The sequence below is a fragment of the Lissotriton vulgaris genome, chromosome 7 (assembly GCF_964263255.1).
Source record: "Lissotriton vulgaris chromosome 7, aLisVul1.2, whole genome shotgun sequence".
NCBI classification, from domain to species: Eukaryota; Metazoa; Chordata; class Amphibia; order Caudata; family Salamandridae; genus Lissotriton; species Lissotriton vulgaris.
Genome location: NC_141695.1, coordinates 854,422,931 through 854,441,693, shown reverse-complemented (window position 1 = coordinate 854,441,693; position 18,763 = coordinate 854,422,931). Strand labels below are relative to the sequence as shown.

Genomic DNA, 18,763 nt, shown 5'->3' with positions numbered 1-18,763 from the left:
GACGAGGGGAGTAAAGTGGTTCTCCACCATTGATCTCACTTCCGCCTATCACCAGATAGCTCTACATCTAGCGAGCCGTAAACTGATATCTTTCATAACACCATTCGGGTGCTATCAATTCTGCAGGAAGCCCTTTGGCCTTGCTTGGCAGCTGCGGTGTTTCAGAAATTAACGCACCACCTCTTTAAAGACATTGAGGGTATCCAGTACTTCCAGGATCATATACTGGTGATGGGGAAAGACCGGAAGGATCATGACAAGAAGCTAGACACGGTGCTTCAAGTTCTAGAGAACAATGGCCTGACAGCAGAATGGGAGTGCAGACTCGGAATGACGTCGGTCACCTACTTGGGACACGAGATAGGAGAACACAGCATCACTCCCAAACGAGCAAATGTGAAGGCAATTTGCGACGCCATGGCCCCGACCAACAAAGAAGAGGTTAGATCCTTCCTAGGAATGGCCGAATATTATAGCAAATTTGTACAACACTTTGCAAAACCTAGAAAAAGCCCAAAGGATATATACCGAACATTACAACCAGAGGAGAAATGTGAAGGAAACAGCCCTTGAGAGGGGGGAATGGGTGAGAGTCAAATTAGCAGTGCTAAGAAAAAAAGGAGACAGCAAATACAGTCAACCACTGCAAGTGAAAGAAGTGGATGATAGAGCAGCACTGCTCAGAGACGGGAATGTGTGGCCCCAGGACCGCATGTCTAAATGCAATAATATCCTACAATGGTCCCATGAGGAGAAGGGGAGGACACAACAAGACCTAAGACTAAGGGAGCATGAGGAAAGTACCCCCGCAGAAGAAGCGGACCCCAGAGCAGAAGGGAACCGGGAAGAGTCAGGAGACCAGGGAATGCCTGAGGTGGAGGAACAACATGTAGAGGAGAGCGCTACCCCGAGGAGAGAAGAGCCGGGTCCCCCGAGAGATAAAGTGGTGAGCCCTGCAGAGAACCGCACAGGGGAAGCCTTCTCCTCTCCGGTAAGACGCACACGAGCAGGCAGAGTGGTAGTAAGGCCCACTCGCTTCCGAGACTTCGAAATTGGGGGAAGCTAAACAATCTTTGGGACGTTGAGTAACTATTGTTTCTGTTGTTAATAAAAAGAGGGAGATATGTAGAGTTGCGCTCTAGTTCTCGCGGGCTACGTCACGACGTAACGCGTGAGGACGCCATTTTAGGAGCGACTGCGCATGCGCGCAGAATGGGAGAAACCTCGGAGAACGCCGAACGCTCGGCGCTCTCCCGCTGTTACTAAAAAAAAAGTATTAGAGTTATACATCAGCCCCCATGCCTCCTGGGTGATTTGTTCTGGCATTGTGTGCAACTTTACATGCTGTATGTATAGATTGCATTGTGGAGTCAATGTCCAGATGCTTTGCATTGGTTGTAGTATGGGTTGTAAATGCAGCCTCTAGGTGTTATGCTATATATATAGATTAGACTGTTGAAACAGCCCAGATGTTTTAGAGTGGTTCTAGCATGAATTGTAAATGCAGCCTGATGATGTAATGCAGTATTTGTAGACTGGCTTGTAGAGTCAGTGCACAGATGTTTTGCAGCGGTTGCAGCACGGATTGTATTTTTTTTTTTAAATTTTTGAAAACCTTTATTTCACAAGAGCACACAGCTATTCAGCCTGACATCCTGGAGGCAAGGCAGCATAGTAGGCAGAGCATAGTAGTGCAAGTCAGGTACGGCAGGAAATTATAGGTTTATTTTATAATTTTATAACAATAGGAAGAAGACGCCAAATGGCGCCGAAGAGAGGCAATGGATGAAGAATACAGCAAGGAATAGAAGGCCGGGAGGAGAAAGAGACCAGCAGCTCAGAAGTACAGAAGAGTGTAGGATGATAGGAGGGGGGGGGGGGAAACAGGATCAATCAGGTATCGTACACAGTCGGTGTCATGGGTCACAGTGACAGGTGCTCATCCAAGGAAATAGGCTCGGGCGGCAGACACACATCACCCCGGTAAGAGTTCCAAGCACCCCACACCCTGTTCCATTTGTTAGGTTTACCCCTGGCAACATAGACAGTCTTCTCCCGGAACATACACCAATCCATGTTGGCCTTCCATTGTACCACCAGGGGTGCCGTATTGGCCCCCCACCTCTGAGCGATGTCTCTCTTGGCCACCATATTGCCTAGGGTCACCACCTGAGTTTGGGCTGTGTTGTGATCTGTTGGCTCCTAAATGTTGAGGAGGCACCTACGAGCTTCAGCCGCAATCCCCACTCCCAACACTTCGATCATGACCCTGTGAATCCTCCTCCAGTAGGACGCTATGGCCGGACATTCCCACAAGATGTGTAAGAAGGTAGCGAGGGCACCACAGCCCCGTCGACAGGCCGTCGGGCGAGTAACCCATGTGTATAAGGCGGGGGCCAGTAACGTATACCCTGTGCAGGATTTTAAATTGGACCAGACGAAGCCGAGATGAGATGGCAACCTCCTTAGGGGAGGACACTGCACTCTGCCAGTCCTCCTCGTCGATTTCCAGGCCATCCGCCACCCACTGGTCTCGCAACCCAAGGAGAAGGTCAGTGCGAATATTAATTAGTTTTTTGTAGGACAGTGAGATTGCGCTATCGGGTATATGGCCGTCCAGCACTCTGTCCTCCAGCGGTGAGCTTTCCGGGATATCCTCCCCAGGGGTCATAGCAGAAAGCAAGGCATGCCTCAGCTGGGCATATCGGAAGAACTCCGAGGCACCCAGCTGGTACTCAGTCTGTAGCTGGGGGAAGGTCTTGATAGTCCCTTTGGAAATCACATCCTCCACCCTAGTGATGCCAATGAGGTCCCATTTGTCAAAGCCCTTGGTGTGCCATAGTCTGCCCAACATATCGGATTCATACAAAGGAGTGAAGCCGGTCAGTCTGCCCTGCCATCCCTGCACCTTGGTGATCGTACGCCAAATAGAGACTGCCGACCTCGTGGGACCGGACATACGCCTATCCAGGGATCTGGAGTAAAGGGCTCGGTAGTAATTACCACCACTCATAAGCCATCTGTCCATAGCGTAGCCGGGGCTATTCACCGGCCCATAAAACCCGTGATTGAGGGCTGCAAGCTGGGAGGCCCAATAATACCTACGAACATCCGGTAGTGCTATGCCCCCGTCGTACCACGGGAGCGTGAGCTTCGTGATCGCTACCCGAGGGCGGCCATCCCAAAGTAGGGCCCGCTGAAGACTCTCAACTTCCCGGAAGTATCGGCCCGGTACCGGGTCTTGGGTGTTTTGTAGGGCATACAGAAATCTGGGCAAGGACATCATTTTAAACAGGGCCGCTCGGCCAAGCAGGGAGAGCGGGAGCTTACGCCAACCCTCCACGTCACGTTGAAGGCGCTGCAGTGGGGGGAGCAAGTTCTGGTCGTATCGAACCTTCGGGTTCCCAGAGATATAGGTCCCTAGGTACTTGAAGCCCTGTGTGGCCACCTGAATATTGCAGCCTCTGGGGAGGCGCGGCGTGTCCCCTTTCAATACGTATAGGGAGGACTTGGCCCAATTGATAATCAGGCCAGAGTATCTCCCAAAGTGTCGGAGCACGTCACAGGCAACAATGAGAGACTTGTACGGGGACGTCAGATATAGAAGGATGTCGTCCGCGTACAGGGAGATACGGTCCTCGAAGTCAGGTGCCCAGGTGATACCATGGAGGTCAGGGTGGAAGCGCAGTGTGGCCGCCAAGGGCTCGAGAGCCAGGGCAAAAAGGAGAGGCGACAGGGGGCAGCCCTGCCTGCTACCCCTGTGAAGGACTAAAGACGTCGACAGGTGACCATTCACGGATACATTAGCCATTGGGCTGGCATAAAGGAGTTTCACCCAGCTGAGGAAGACCGGGCCAAAACCGAACTTAGCTAGCACTGCCCAGAGGTAATTCCACTCGATGGAGTCAAACGCCATGGTGGCATCGAGGGATGCCAGCACAGCTGGCTCCGTAAGAGTGTGCGCCCTAGCCAGGGCGCCGTGAAGCCGTCTCAAATTGAGGGCAGTGTTGCGGTGCGGAATAAAGCCCGACTGGTCCGGGTGCACCAAGTCGCCAATAACCCCAACCAGTCGGTTGGCAAGCAATTTGGCGAGGACCTTGGGTTCGGTGTTCAGGAGGGAGATAGGCCGATATGAACGACACACATCCCTTGGTTTACCGTCTTTGTGGATGACCACAATAGTGGCCACCCTCTGGTCAAGGGGGAGAACGCCGGCGTCTCGCGCCTCCAGGAACATAGTACGGAGATGCGGGGAGACCACATCAGGCCGTATCTTGTAGAGCTCAGCCGGAATTCCGTTGGGACCCGGCGCCTTGCCAGATCTCAAGGAGCGAATCGCAAGGGCAATCTCGTCAGAAGATATGTCCCTGTCCAGATCATCGCGATCCGCCTCAGAGAGACAGGGAAGATCCACGGTCGAAAGAAGTTCTGCCGAGTCGGCCTCTGAGCAATCAGAAGTGGAGGTGTAAACACCCCTGAAATAGTCGGCAAAAGAGTCGGCAATGGCGGAGGGGTCAGTGACAGGGGTTCCATCTGCCCCCAGGACCTCAGGTACAACCCGACTGGCCAACTCCCTCCTGTCCAACCAGGCCAACAGCTTGCCAGCCTTGTCTCCCACATCATAGATACGGCCCTGCTGTTCCCTAGCCAGGGTCTGGGCGGCATTCGTAGCGAGATCTCGGTACTCCAATTGCTTTAGGGAAAGCGCATGGAGGAGGACTGGGTTAGGTTCAGGATCCAGTTGGGCTTCGAGGTTCAAGATCTCTTCCTCGATACAAAGGAGATCGGCATCTCTATTCCGACGGGCCTCCGCTATTAGAGCGAATGCCGCGCCTCTCAGGACGGTCTTGAACGCCTCCCATAGGGTCGCGGCCGACCCAACCGAACCCTCATTCTCGGAGAAGTAAAGGTCTATAGCCTTGGCCAGTAGGGCACGGGTCTTTGGGTTACGAAAGTACCAAGGATTGACCGTTGCCGGTCGCACCGACAGGGCGATATCGAAGTCAAAGGAGACCAGGAGCGGCGAGTGATCAGAAACTCCTCGCGCCAGAAAACGAGCCTCAGCCACGGCCGTAGCGTGAGCTGCCAAGGTAAGGACGTAGTCTATACGGGACAAGCTGCCATGTGCGCTGGACAGGAAGGAGTACTGACAAAGCGTGGGGTGTAAGAGTCTCCAACTATCTACAAGGCCCATTGAATCTATAAACGAGGGCAACCACAGTTGAGAGTGGCGAAGGTCTCTAGACGGTTGCCTGTCCAGAGTGCCAGAGCAGACCGAATTGAAGTCACCCCCAACAATAAGTAAGTCGTCAGGCAGAGCTAAAATGGCGCCACCAAGGTCCTGGAACGTGCTGGTCTGTAGGCCAGGCGGGACGTAAACCGAAAGTAGGATGAGGGCCCTCCCCTCCCACCGCCCCGCCACCGCTGCGTAGCGTCCCCTATCATCTATCGTAGTGACGTCAATCTCCAGCGGAAGGGAAGATCGGACAAGGACGCCCGCCCCCGAGAGCCTGAAGTGAACCCTGAGTGTGCCACCATCTTGTACCCTTTGCGATTGAGCGCCTTACACGAGTTCCCAATCAAATGTGTTTCCTGTAGAAAAACCACATCAGGCATGTGACGCTTGAGCATTTGAAGCACAATTCCCCGTTTGATTCGGTCACCCAACCCATTGACATTCCAACTGACAACTTTTAGTTTCCTACCTCCAATCATCGTGGCACCCTCCCCTACCCGGCCCGAGAGACCCTTGCAGAATCAAAAGTGCAACAATATACATCACCCATTGCCAAAAGAAAGAAAACAAAATCACACTAAGAGACATTCAAACTTGTCCCAAAACACCCCCCACCCTGCACCCCTACAGCAGACTAAAAAGCCCCCCCAACCAGCAGTGTGCCTGTCGCCCCATTAACTAGTCTACAAAAAGCCCCAAGAGGAGTAAGGATTTCCCGCGGACACCTCCCGCCGCCCCCCATGAAACGACAGGAGCTCAAATTGCTATTACACTGAAAAAGGGACGAATGTCACATTTAGCAGGACAACCAACCGCCAGTGTCCTCGTAGTAGAGCCAGTGTCTCACAAATCAGCGCCACCAGCAGCGCCCCCTTCGCTGTTCTCCCGGTCGTCGTTACGCTGTGGTAGGGTGTCGAGCCATTCGCTTACGTTGTCCGGAAAGTCAAAGAACAATGCACGGCCTTCGTGCTCGACCCGCAGCTTGGCCGGGAACATCATCGAATACTTGAGTCCCATGTCCCTCAGTCGCCGTTTCACTCCCCCGTAGCTTTGGCGTTGTCGCTGTACCGCCCTGGTAAAGTCAGGGTAAAAGTGCACCTCAGAGTTCTGGTACTGTAACGGTCCGTGCCTCCTGGACGCCTGTAAAATTGCGTCCCAATCCCTGAAGTTGAGGAACCTAGCAATGATGGGTCGAGGTGCCGCGCCCGACTTTGGCGGGCAACCTGGCACCCGATGTGCTCGCTCCACCGAGAAGAATTTGCTCAACCCGGGGGGAGTAAGATGCCTCTACCGACCCTTCCGGAACGCCAATGATGCGGACATTCTGTCGCCTGGCACGACCTTCATAGTCGTCCAGTCTCCTGGAGAATTGGTCAGAGGCGAGCCGTAGGGTCCGGACCTCGGTTTGCAGGTCCGAGACGACGGTGGTAAAGCTCGAGGTTTTTAGGTCCAGCGATTTCACCCGATCGTTGGTTTTACCCAGGTCGGCCCTGATGAGGGTGAGATCCACCGCCAATGTGTCCACCTTGTGGGTCAAAATCTCGTGCTGTTTCTGTATTTCAGCTCGGATGCCCGAGATGGCCCCCATAATGTCACTGAGGGTGGGCTCGGACCCGTCTGGCGAGCCCGATGAGGAGATGTCCCTAGCAGAGGCCCCCGGTGCAGGCGAAGTGCGTAGTTGAGCATATCTATCAATTCTGTTCTGCTGCACTTGGGACTTGCCACAAACTCCTCTGTTCGATGTCTTGTCCGGGTCGCCCTTGCCCGCCATGTTGGGTCCGATGAGACCGTGGGGCCACCACACACAGCTCCAAGCCTAAGGTGCACCGAGCCGAGGTTGTAGAACAGATGTGGAGCACAGTCCAGTGGTAGGAGACACAGCAGTATCGGAAATTCCGCCAGTGGGGATCACCACCCAGCACTACGCATCCCAAGCATGCGGAGTGACGGAGACCGAGGAGACAATGGCGCTTCCTTGGCAAGGGACATCACACGACGTAGCTCAGCGTAGGAACCTCCGATTCGAAAGCGGGAGGCAGGCTCCGCATCAGTGACCCGTCAGCAGTCGGAGTCCACCTACGTGGAACAGGATTTTGAGCAGGATTATTGCGGAGGGTCGGAGGGTCTGCAGAGCTCCGAGCTTACGCGGCCATCTTGCTTGCCCGCGAAGCTCCTCCTCGCAGCACGGATTGTAAATGCAGTCTCCAGATGTTATGATGTAGTTGTAGCAGGATCGAAGAGGCTGCGTACAGGTGTTATGCAGTTGTACTAGTATGGATTGAACAGGGTCCAGATTTCTCGCAGGTGTTATTGCATACATTGAAGAGGATGTGTACTACTGATGTTATGCAGTGATTCACACAAGATTTTCTGACGCAGAACCCGGGTGTTGTTCTCTTGTGATCAACTAAAAACACAATGCATAGAGGTTTGGCAGCTGTCATTGATTGAGAACACTGTTTGCAGCAGCTATGCAGCGCCTGTAACGCAGACTGAAGCCTCAACGTACACATTTGTGCAGTGCTTCTAGGGTAGAATAAATATGCAGCGTACAGATGAATTCACAGGGCTGAAGCCGCAGTGCAAATACGTTCTACGTCCTAGCAGTGAAGAAGCAGTGTGCAGATGCTATGTAGCATATATTAAAGGCAGAGTATATGTCTTTAGAAACTTATGTGACCTTTTGCTGCAGTTATGCACGTACAGCGTGTATATTTAATTTGTATTCTATGCTCCTTCTTCATGGTGTATCTTAGTGCGATGCCTGAGGGTGACGGCGTTCTCGGTGACAACCTTTTTGGGGACGTGTCTTTTGAACAGCTGAACCTGACGTGTTTCAGCTGATCCAAAGAGCGGATGCTCCTGCTGGGCGAGCCTTGAATGGAGAAGCTTCTCCATTTAACTACCGTGTATACATTTGAGCCCAGAACGCAGTAGGGTGAACACAGGCACCAGGGCAGCGTGAGATTTAAGCGGGCTTGAATTTAGTGAGAGAGGGAGGGAGCAGGCAATGAGTCAAAGTGGCACAAAGAGAGGGGCAGTGACGGGACAACAGGAGACAGAAAATGATAAAGAGCTCGAGAGACATATAGAAAAAGTGATATAAACATAGACTGATACATTTATGGATTGGTAGTGTCTCTGCTTTTCCCTGCATCTTTCCCTGACTTACTTTGTCTCTGTAATAATAATAATACAAGTATTTGTAAAGCGCACAGCTGCCTCCGAAGTGGTGTCCCGGCGCTAGGCACCCTCGGGAAGATTAAGCAAGCTAATGCCCAGAGTCACATGGTGCTGGGCTGAACTGCTGCCGGTGATCGAACCGTGAGCCCCAGATTCCAGCGTCAGTCGCCCTGGCCGCTACGCCACACCTCTTCTCTCTGTGTTGTCTTTCTCTCTTCATGTCTCTCTTTTTCTATCCTTATCTCTCTTCCCATCTTTCTTTGTCTCTCACTGTCTTTGAGTTCACTGTCTCTCCTATCTTTCTTTATCTCTCTCCTGTCACCTTCTTTCTGTGTCTCTCTGTATTTACCTCTTTCGATCTGCCTTTCTCTGCTTCTCGCTTTCTCTCCTTGGCTTTCTCTGACACTCCCTTTTTTCTCTCTTTCTATGTGTTTCTCTCTCTCACAACCCACATGGTACTTTGCCTTATCCTTCTTCACTCATTCTCTCCCTATTTTTCCATTCTTGTCTTTCGCTTTCTTTCACTCCAATCTCTCTCCGCCTCTTCATGTCTCTCTCCCTGTTTTTAGGTCTCACCTATCAGACAGCTCATGTGCTGACTGTTACGAGGTATATTGTGGGCCTTCCAAGAACATACAGGGTATGGAGCCCGTCCATTACTTACCATTGGTTGGCTTCCCATGTTGTCACTCTCATTTGCCTTGTTCTTATTTGTGTCCCAGGGTGTCAGTCTTGTGATTGTCCCTCCCATGGAGCTTAGCCTCTTTGCCATCTATTCTGATTGGCTGGCTTCTATGCTTTCACAACTTGTTTTTCAAGTGGTGGTGGATGTTGTGGTGGATGTGGTGGTGGACGTGTTGGGGTGGTGGTGTAGGTGGTGGTTGTGGACGTGGTGGTGGATGAGGTGGTGGATGTGGTGGTGGTGGTGGTGGTAGTGGACGTGGTGGTGGAGGTGGTGGTGGAGGTGGTGGTGCCGGTGGACATGGTGGTGATGACATGGTGGTGGACATGGTGGTGGTGATGGACATGGTGGTGGTGGTGGACGCGGTGGTGGTGGTGGATGAGGTGGACATGGTGGATGTGGTGGTGGCTGTGGTGGTGGCTGTGGTGGTGGTAGTGGACGTGGTGGATGTGGTGGTGGATGTGGTGGTGCTGGTGGTGGATGTAGTGGACGTGGTGGTGGTGCATGTGGTGGTGGTGGTGGGCGTGGTGGTGGTGGTGGACTTGGTGGATGTGGTGGTGGACGTGGTGGTGGTGGACGTGGTGGTGGATGTGGTGGTTGACGTGGTGGTGGACGTGGTGGTGGTGGATGTGGTGGTGGTGGACTTGGTAGTGGTGGTGGATGTGGTGGAGGTGGACATGGTGGTGGACGTGTTGCTGGTGGTGGACGTGGTTGTGGTGGTGGACATAGTGGTGGTGGTGGACGTGGTGGTGGTGGTGGATGACTATTGTGTAGGAGGGTGCTGGCAGAATGCAGAAGGAGAGGAGGATCTCGAAGGGGGCACATGGGAGAGAAGAAAGAGGCCTAATATTAGAAACAAAAAACGGCGAGTAGATAGAACACAAAACAGATTTAACGGGGTGGTCCCTTCTTATAGCGCATGTAAATATTCCTTAGCACCCTGTTTTTAGTAAACTGGGACAATGGGTATAGGAATTAATTAATCATGCATGATGATCGCATAAGATTAATTGATTAATAATCGCGTGCGGAAGCTGGTGTTCCAACATTTAGTAATCTAAATGTCAACAAATTAGGTACGAGGCTACATCTCACGGAAGGTGAGGGAAGACCACTGCTTTCACTTTTCAAGCACTCGCGCTTGTGGAGGCATCCACCTTGCGGAAGCAAGCAGCGGTGCGGCCACGTTAATTACAAACAGCGCGCAGCTGCTCACTCCTGCAAGGTGGATGCCGCCACAAGCATGAGTGCAAGTGCTTGAAAAGTGAAGAACGACTGCTAAAGGCTCTCTCCTAGGTAGCGCATGCACGCTGCCTAGGCAAGACCTAAAAAATAACACAGAGATGGAAGGAATGCTTCAAATAATCTTAGCCACTAGTGATCTCTCTGAGTCATATCTAGACCATAAATCATTGCCCAAAATGCTACTCAGGACAAAGATGTACCATATGTAAATGAGCTTTGGTCTGTCTCAATAGGAACAGTTCAACCTGAACTTCAAGGCCTGGTCCACTCTAGAAGGGAACAAACGGAGCCTTAGGCTTGTTTTGACCAACTCAGGTCTTTTCATTAAGGCATAGATTGAGTCTTGTAACACAGTGAGCACGGGGCCCACATCTAGGCATATCCATTGCACTTTCTGTGTCTAGTGCAAAAACAAGCATTTGCAATGCAATAGGTCTCGCAATAGAAAAGCTTGAGCTTTTGGTGTGTAAAATGTAAACAAAAATAAATTTTTGTTTGTTTTTCAAAATATAAAAGTATTAATTTTGTTATTAGAAATGCCAATAGTTATAAAGTTAGCAAATTTGACATCTATAGCATTAGTAAAGGTACATGTTTAGTTTTCCCCTGTCTTACATGTATTGATCTGACAAATCACAATGTTTTAACAAGAACAGAAGTGAAAACATTTAACATCTTTTTATGACATTTGTAATAAAGCTTGAAACATTGACAGAAAATATTTGAACCAGTTGTTGTTGAATGGTTGCACAGATTGATGCTGTGGTGGCGCTGAGTGATGCTGTTGTAGCACATAGTGATGTTGTGGTGCCCCTGAGTGATGCTGTAGTGGTGCTGAGTGGTGCTGTGGTGGTGCTGAGTGGTGCTGTGGTGGAAGAGTGCACTGCCGGCTGGTGGTGTGTGTGCCTGGTGGAAGCGTGCACTGACGCTGGTGGTGTGTGCCTGGTAAAAGCGTGCACCAACGGCTGGTGGTGTGTGTGTGACTGGTGAAAGCGTGCACTGATGGCTGGTGGTGTGTGTGTGCCTGGTGAAAGCGTGCACTGACGTCTGGTGGTGTGTGCCTGGTGGAAGTGTGCACTGACAGCTGGTGGTGTTTGTGCCCGGCGAAAGCGTGCACTGATTGCTGGTGGTGTGTGTGCCTGGTGAAAGCGTGCACTGACGGCTGGTGTTGTTTGTGCCCGGTGAAAGTGTGCACTGACAGCTGGTGGTGTTTGTACCCGGTGAAGGCATGCACTGACGACTGATGGTGTCTGTGCCTGGTGAAACTGTGCACTGACGGTGTGGTTGTGTGTGGTTGTATGTGTGGTTATGCTTGTGTGTGTGGTTGTGTGTGGTTGTGTGTGTTTGTGTGTGTGGTTGTATGTGTGGTTGTGTGTGTGGTTGGGAGTGTGGTTGTGTGTGTGGTTTTGGGTGTAGTTGTGCGTGTGGTTGTGCATATGGTTGTGTGTGTGGTTGTGTGTGTTTGTGTGGTTGTGTGTGTGCGTGTGGTTGTGTATGTGGTTGTGTGTGTGTGTGTGTGGTTGTGTGTGTGGTTGTGTGTGTGGTTGTGTGTGTGTTTATAAAGACGTTTTAGCTTTCAGAAGTAAGCAGCTCAAAGGCAGAACGCCTTTCTGTATAACAACTGTATCACATGTCGGATATTGAACAACGCAGGGTGTCACATATCTAATATCAACAATCAAGCCTTTGATCACATTAATTAATGTATTTAATGCAAGGCACAGGCAGTCACAGAGTTCTATATTAACGTCAACACAACACGGCTGTCCGATAGCAAGGTCCGAGGAAATGTGTTCAAACTAGTGGATGTGGAGACAAACAGGGAATGATGCGTGTTATCACCTATTTAAATGGCCCTCACATGTGGAAGGCACCTCGAGAATGGTGTAATCACTGTGAGTGCTGTGGGTCTTGCGTATCAAAGTGTACAAGATATCTATCTAAGTCTTCAGCTACAAAAGCAAAGTAGAATAGGAAACCCGTAAAAAATGGTAAATTGCTGTCCCATTAGCTAGCATTCTTTTGTTTTCTGTAATGAGGAATAACGAGAGCACCAGTTGACTATATATACAAGCTACTTTCACCCGATGTTAAAGATCGGGGGCTTTGAGAGTCAGCATTTTTAATGATCGGTATGCTATGATAACAGTGGCAGGCAGTGGTAGGATGCACCAAAATCGATTCGCCAACGCCACAATTGTAAGGTAATTTAAAAATCCAAAAAGACAGTAAAGCTATTATACAATTATGCTTACATTTACCACTGTTTTTTCCATTTCTTGACATCAATGCATGTGTTGCGGTGTGCAGCAGCGGTCCTGCAGAATGTATTGTTTGCATGTATTTGCTGTTGGCCATATTAAGTGTGTCGTAAGTCACTCGGGTGCCTTTGTGTTACCAGAAGCCATTACGATCTATGCACTACGATCGCTGGGTGTGGTGGGCACTGGCAATTTCCTCGGTTCACCTTTGGGTCGTATTACCACCCATCACTGATGTTCAGTGGCGTGAGTAGGTGTGTGCGCTGGGAAGACGAGGCAGGGACGCGCTTCTGGCACATTGCTGCACAAGAGAAACTAGGGTTTGCACCATTGAAGAGCTGTGAAGATATACCCCGGAAGTCCACTCCCGCCCCAACATTAGGACTCTGGCTGAGTGGGCGGCTGTCAAAACGGTAACGTAGAGAACACTGTCTGTGCAGCCGGGAGTGGCGCCCCAGCGGAATGCGTGGGATGTTTACATCGATAAACTGCAGGCCAAAGCACACGAGAGACTCCCTGAGAGCTAGCTTGGTGACAGTACGGAGTGCTAGCAGAAGTGAACAGCACAAGCAATATGGCCGCATACAATGCAGCGATCGTAGTGCGTAGCGTATGCCACTCTTGTGTATATGCCGGAGTAACAGGTCAGCAGTTTTAGTGGGTGATGGGTAAACCACTCACTTGGATATAGCCTTTCTCTTTACGTAATGTGACTTCATGCGAGTTAAACTAACAGCACTTAGCAGCAGAATAAGGGTGGCAGAATAAGCCTGTTTAGAATGTCTTAAGGGCATTCTTGTTTAAAGCAAGGTCATTGAGTAACATTTCGTCAAACAAGACATGCATGGGAAGTGGGGGCGGCCAGGAAACTGAAAGTACGGCCGGCCGGCCATGAATAATTTTGGGAGGAGAAGCCGCAGAGCACGGCCGGCCGGCCGGCCAGCCATGAATAATTAGGGGAGGAGAAGTCGCAGAGCGCACGCTGGGAGAAGCCCTTTGATGTGGTGTCACGGCCTGGCGACTGTGAACAAATGCAAGAATAGAGAACAAATGGGAGGGGTGGGGGGGGAGCAGGAGGTGAGCCTGAGAGTGGCTGAAGCAACATTGGAGGGCAGAAGTAAATGGGAACCAGAAGCTAGAGAACAATATAGATGGTGCAGGGAGAGCAAACATGCAATAGCAAGGTGGAGCTTGAGAAGGACGCAGACATGAAAGCAGCGTGGGTTGGGGGAGCACACTAGAGAGAGCGCATCATGGAAGGGTGCAAGGGAGAGCCACACGGGCGATACAAGGCAGCGAGGAAGAGAAGCATTACTAGGTAGGCAGATGAAGAAAACGTGCGCTTTGGCGAGCTAAAACAAACAGAAACATGCACTGGAATATTGTGCAAAGCATCGCAAACTGTCAAAAAATAACCACGGTGCACATTATGTGGTGGGGCAAGCTCGTATGTGGTGTGCGAGGCGGGCAGAAAGGACGGCCGTGGGAGGTGGGAGGGGGGAGGGGGAGAGATGCTGATGTCAGATTAGCTGCAGAGCGGATCTCTTTCAAGTAGCTCACGGCCTCGAGGCCGTGAAAGTTAAAGCAATTAGGGGGGAGGTGGGAGGGAGGCTGATAGGCAGAAGGCTCGGGCAAGCTCGTGCATGAGGACGTGCACTTCTCGAAATCCGCTTTTTGGGAGCCTTTTGAAAGCCTTGGGTTTAAGTAGTGGTTTAGCTGCATTAGACTCGCATACTCATTCCTGCGGAATGGAGTAGGCGAGACCTAACAAGGTAATGGAAGGAATGCTTGAATTAATCTCAGCAACTGTCAATTACTTGGGGCCACATTCCAGACCTTTCTTTTTCACCCATGATGCTACTCCATACAAAGACCTGCCATATGCAAATCAGTTTTTGTCCTGCTCAAATAGGAACAGTCCAGTCTGAACTGTAAGATCAGATCCCACTAGACAGGAACACAAGCAAACCCAGACCGCTTTCAATCTACTAGGGTCTCATCAATCATGTACAGCTTTAGTCCTGTGGCACAGTGAGTACAAGACCTATGTCTAGGGCATCTACTGTAATAACAGCAAGGTGATGAAAGGAATTCTTGAATTAATCTCAGTCAATGGCGATCGATCAGGCCTCATTCCAGATCATAGTTTTTCACCCACTTTTCCACTTCAGACAGAGAATTGCCACATGCATCTGTGGTACTGAAAATTCTGGACCCGTGTTATAAACATTGTCGCATCATGACGATTCCGGTATCATCAGACCGGTAATAAGTCATGTACTATACGTGAGCATTTGCGTCATGATCGAGTGACGAAATCACCCTGAAATCAGCATTTCCGTTCCGAACCCTCGGGTTCCACTTTGCGAACAGCATCCATTTTGTGATTGCCCTCACATAGCCAAATGACTAAAAGCCAAAACTTGGTCCGAAGGACACGTACACCTTAGCTGACTCCCCTGTGACCTGGGCGAGCTGACTCCACTGCCCGAAGCCAAACCTGTTCGGCCAGGTCCTTTCCCAGCGGCCGAGCTAGATTCGTATCAAGGCACAACATATCATAAACCTTTCATCGCACACAAACCATGCCTAATCTTACATACACCTGTCCCTGTCTGTTGCTTTATGACCTGCTTTACGAGGAGGAGGTACCCGATTTTATTGGGGGTCCGTTGATATCTGATGGAAATACTGGGTCTTGCCGGGTAATTGATTACGGGCTGGACGAACTGAAATGTGCACTTGTCATCATGACTCTGCTTTTCTTTTGTAGTGGAAATATGTTAATGATCGAACTGTAAAATAAGGAATGTTTGCCTTAAGCATATTATTTCGTATATAAGGAGAAGTCTGATTTTGTAAAGAGAGCAGTCTCCTGAGAACATACATGCCGTTGTACTTCTAGGATATCTGTTACTGGCTGCAGCCAATAAATACGATCTTTGACTTCACCTAGAAGACTCTGTGTTCCTGTGGTCTGAAACAGGAAGGACTCAGAGTTTTCAGGTGTGTTCCCTGGCACCGCCGGATCCATAAAAACCCGGTACTCCACATCTTAAGGGGGAAGGGGCGTGCGCCTCTGAGCCTTCCTGAATCCTGGGGTCCCTACAAACAACTAGTTGGGGGCCACGGGATGAGCCTTAGGTTTCCCGTGGCCCCAGCCAACCCCCGCATGCTGCAGGAGCCGGCATTGTTCCCACCCAGAGGAAGCAGCTGTTTATGCTTGCTCGCTCCGGGGGCGGGAGCTGTATCTGTTTCCCTACCTGCAGGGAAACAGAAGTTTGCTCCCACCCGTTGGAAGTATTTTAAAATCCCCAGCTGGCTGGGAGCAGACGTGCCTACCCTGCCCATGCCGCTGCAGGCAGGGAAGGCATCTTTGCTCCCAACCAATGGCACATTTAAAAATGCTCCTGCCAGCAAGAAACAAACATATGTTTCCCTGCTCACGCCAGTGCGGTCAGGGAAACTACTCTATCCAGGGGGTGGCTTCTCCTGGACAGAGTAATTGAGCCGGCTCTGGAGGATGTGGTTCCCCTGGGCCTTGTGAGGCTCAGGGAGGGGGGCCACAAGGCCCCTCCCTTTTTTATGAAATATGGCCCCCGGGGGATGGGTTCCTCTAGGCAGTTAAAGGCCCAGGGAGCCTAGTCGCATGTGTCCTCTCCCCTTCATTAGAATTTGGCCCTGGGGGATGGGGACCCTGGGGCCGCACGCTCCCCTCCCCTGAAAGTAAGAACCTGGCCGGGGTCCCGTGGGCCTTTAAAGGCCTCGGGAAGGGGCTAGGTGTGTCTTGAGAGTTTTTTTTAAAGGTTTGCCCCGGTAGAAGGGCTCCCGGGGTTGGAATTGCCTCAGGTCACGGGGTCCTATGCACGCCCTCTTCCCAAATATTTTTTTTAAAAACAGGAGGACGCCATTTTCTTTTTTAATTTTGCTTGCTGCGATCCAGTAGGATCGTGGCAAAAACTTGTACGCCGTGAACCTGTGGAATTGTGGCAAAAATAGACCTCTTTTTTTTGGCCCAAGTGGTGGGTCCTACTGGGCCCCACCCCCCACAGGGTCTACGGTGTAGGGTATCCCTACCCTGCCTCCTTTCATCATTTTTCTAAACAACTTTGCATGGCAGGGGACTAAATTCTGTAGGCCTGTAATGGCTACCAGCTATATTTTTCAACATGTTGCTGTCAGCCAATCAGAGCACTCAGCTCCCATGGAAGCAAGATGGACCAAGGGGGAAAAAGCTCCCTGGGTCAATCAGTAGGCTCTATTTTTAAAAATTTGTTTTGAGGGACTCTTCAGAGAATCACTCAAACCCAGCTGTTGAGATATACATAAAACTTTGTAGCTTAATATGTCCATAATTACTGAACGAATTTGTGATTGGTTGGCAGAATGACTTCAACATAAATCTGTATCCACTGATGGGATCTTTCTTCTCTTCCTTAGGTTGTTCATGATAATTATTTGCTGTATGTGTTTGCACCGGACAGAAACAGTCGTCATCGCTGGGTTCTCAGGCTTAAAGAAGGTAAAAGAATAGAACTTGTCTCCTGTCCTTATTATATTATGTATTTACTGCAGACAGGCTCAATGTTCAGTGAGAGATCTTTGTGTGGTCTAACCGCAAACCTTACAAGAGTGCAGTGTGCATTGAAACAGCGAGTTGTAGAAGGTCAGCCAGAAGTCTGTATCTCATTAGAGCACACAATTCTAGTACCTTTGGTAAAATACTGTATGAGCACCAGTTACAGAATAGAAGAGGGTGTTCCAAGCTATGATTGAGGTGCCTTGACAGAGCTGGATTGTTTTGGATGCCAATTCTGGATTGACAAGGGGGAGGGGCATCTGGTTGTCAATGGCAATCTTAATGCACATTTGTAGGAAATCCCTGCGGAACATTTAGAACAAAGGAATACCTTTGAGTGTTATTTAACAAAATACTATTGAACATAGTAATAATATATGCTCTAATATGACAACTATTGGCCATGGTAAATGGGTACACATAATCCAAGAACCCGTCAAAGCCATTACCCGGGGGTACCCTCAGTAAGTAAACGCATATTAAGAAGCTTGGCTGACTGGGATTGTCTGTAAGATTTAATAATCATGATATCTGCTTTGGTGGATCGTGAAGCCTCTATTGACAGGTAGAACAGTGTCAAAGAATTATGGCCAATGGCCAGGTACCTTTGACGTCAGGAAAAATGGCCTTAAGTAGGTCTAATACCATCAGAGAGGAACGTGTACAGCTTCAACAGAGATGGTGATACAAATATATTTAAATATTATAGTTTGGAGAAGATATGTGAGATCACTTGTTTTAGAAATGCTTGCCTATTAATGGGCCAGCTTGTATCTTGACCATCTTAGAATATAATTGGGGCCATCGATTGGATAGTATAAAGCGGGATGTCAGTCAGCAAAACTGCAAAGAGTAAAGTCAAGTAGAATACTGTTCTAGGTGGTAAAAAGATTACCACGCATAGGTCTAACAGTTATTTGGAATTAGAATTCTGCCACTCAAATCAACAAATCTGGTATGTATATATGTATTCATGTATGTATGTATGTATTTACACAGCTCTCCGAAGAGATGCACTATAAACTATAAACTCTAGAGATCAAGGAATATTGAATATTGGCTTCCACGGGGAATAGTAATAATGGATGACAAATATCAAGTAATTCCACTGACCTTGGACAGTTCTCTAGAACTAGAGAAACAATGAAGCGATTTATGCTTATGTAGGCTTTGTGGTACCTTGTCCAACATCCCAGATCAAGGAGACTGAAATTATCAATAGTTCTAATGGATGACAAATATCAAGTAATTCCACAGACCTTGGACAGTTCTCTAGAACTAGAGAAACAATGAAGAGATTTATGCTTATGTAGGCTTTGTGGTAGCTTGTCCAACATCCCAGTGCCATGTACAAATATTTTGCTGCCGAGCTGCAGTCGCAAAGCATTTGCATTTTACCACCAATGGAAAGTGAGAGGTGGACCAGTTGCAAATTGGAAGAGGTCTCCAAGGGACCCCTTCTCCTTTGTGAATGTGGGAGCACATATTTTTTAAGTGCAGGCAGTGGTTCCAAGGACCACTGCCTGCTCCTAAAAAAATTAAATAGAGCGTTATATTTTCCTTTTTGAAACGCATCC

General features: G+C 49.7%; 1 protein-coding gene across 1 annotated transcript in view; it reads left to right on the top strand.

The window, feature by feature from the left end:
- ITK (IL2 inducible T cell kinase) overlaps positions 1-18,763 on the top strand; it is a 363,906-nt gene that overhangs the window by 5,762 nt on the left and 339,381 nt on the right. Inside the window, exon 3 of the mRNA XM_086931228.1 lies at positions 17,048-17,129. Within this exon, the coding sequence (XP_086787354.1) occupies positions 17,048-17,129 (82 nt within the window). The remainder of the gene's footprint in view (positions 1-17,047; positions 17,130-18,763) is intronic.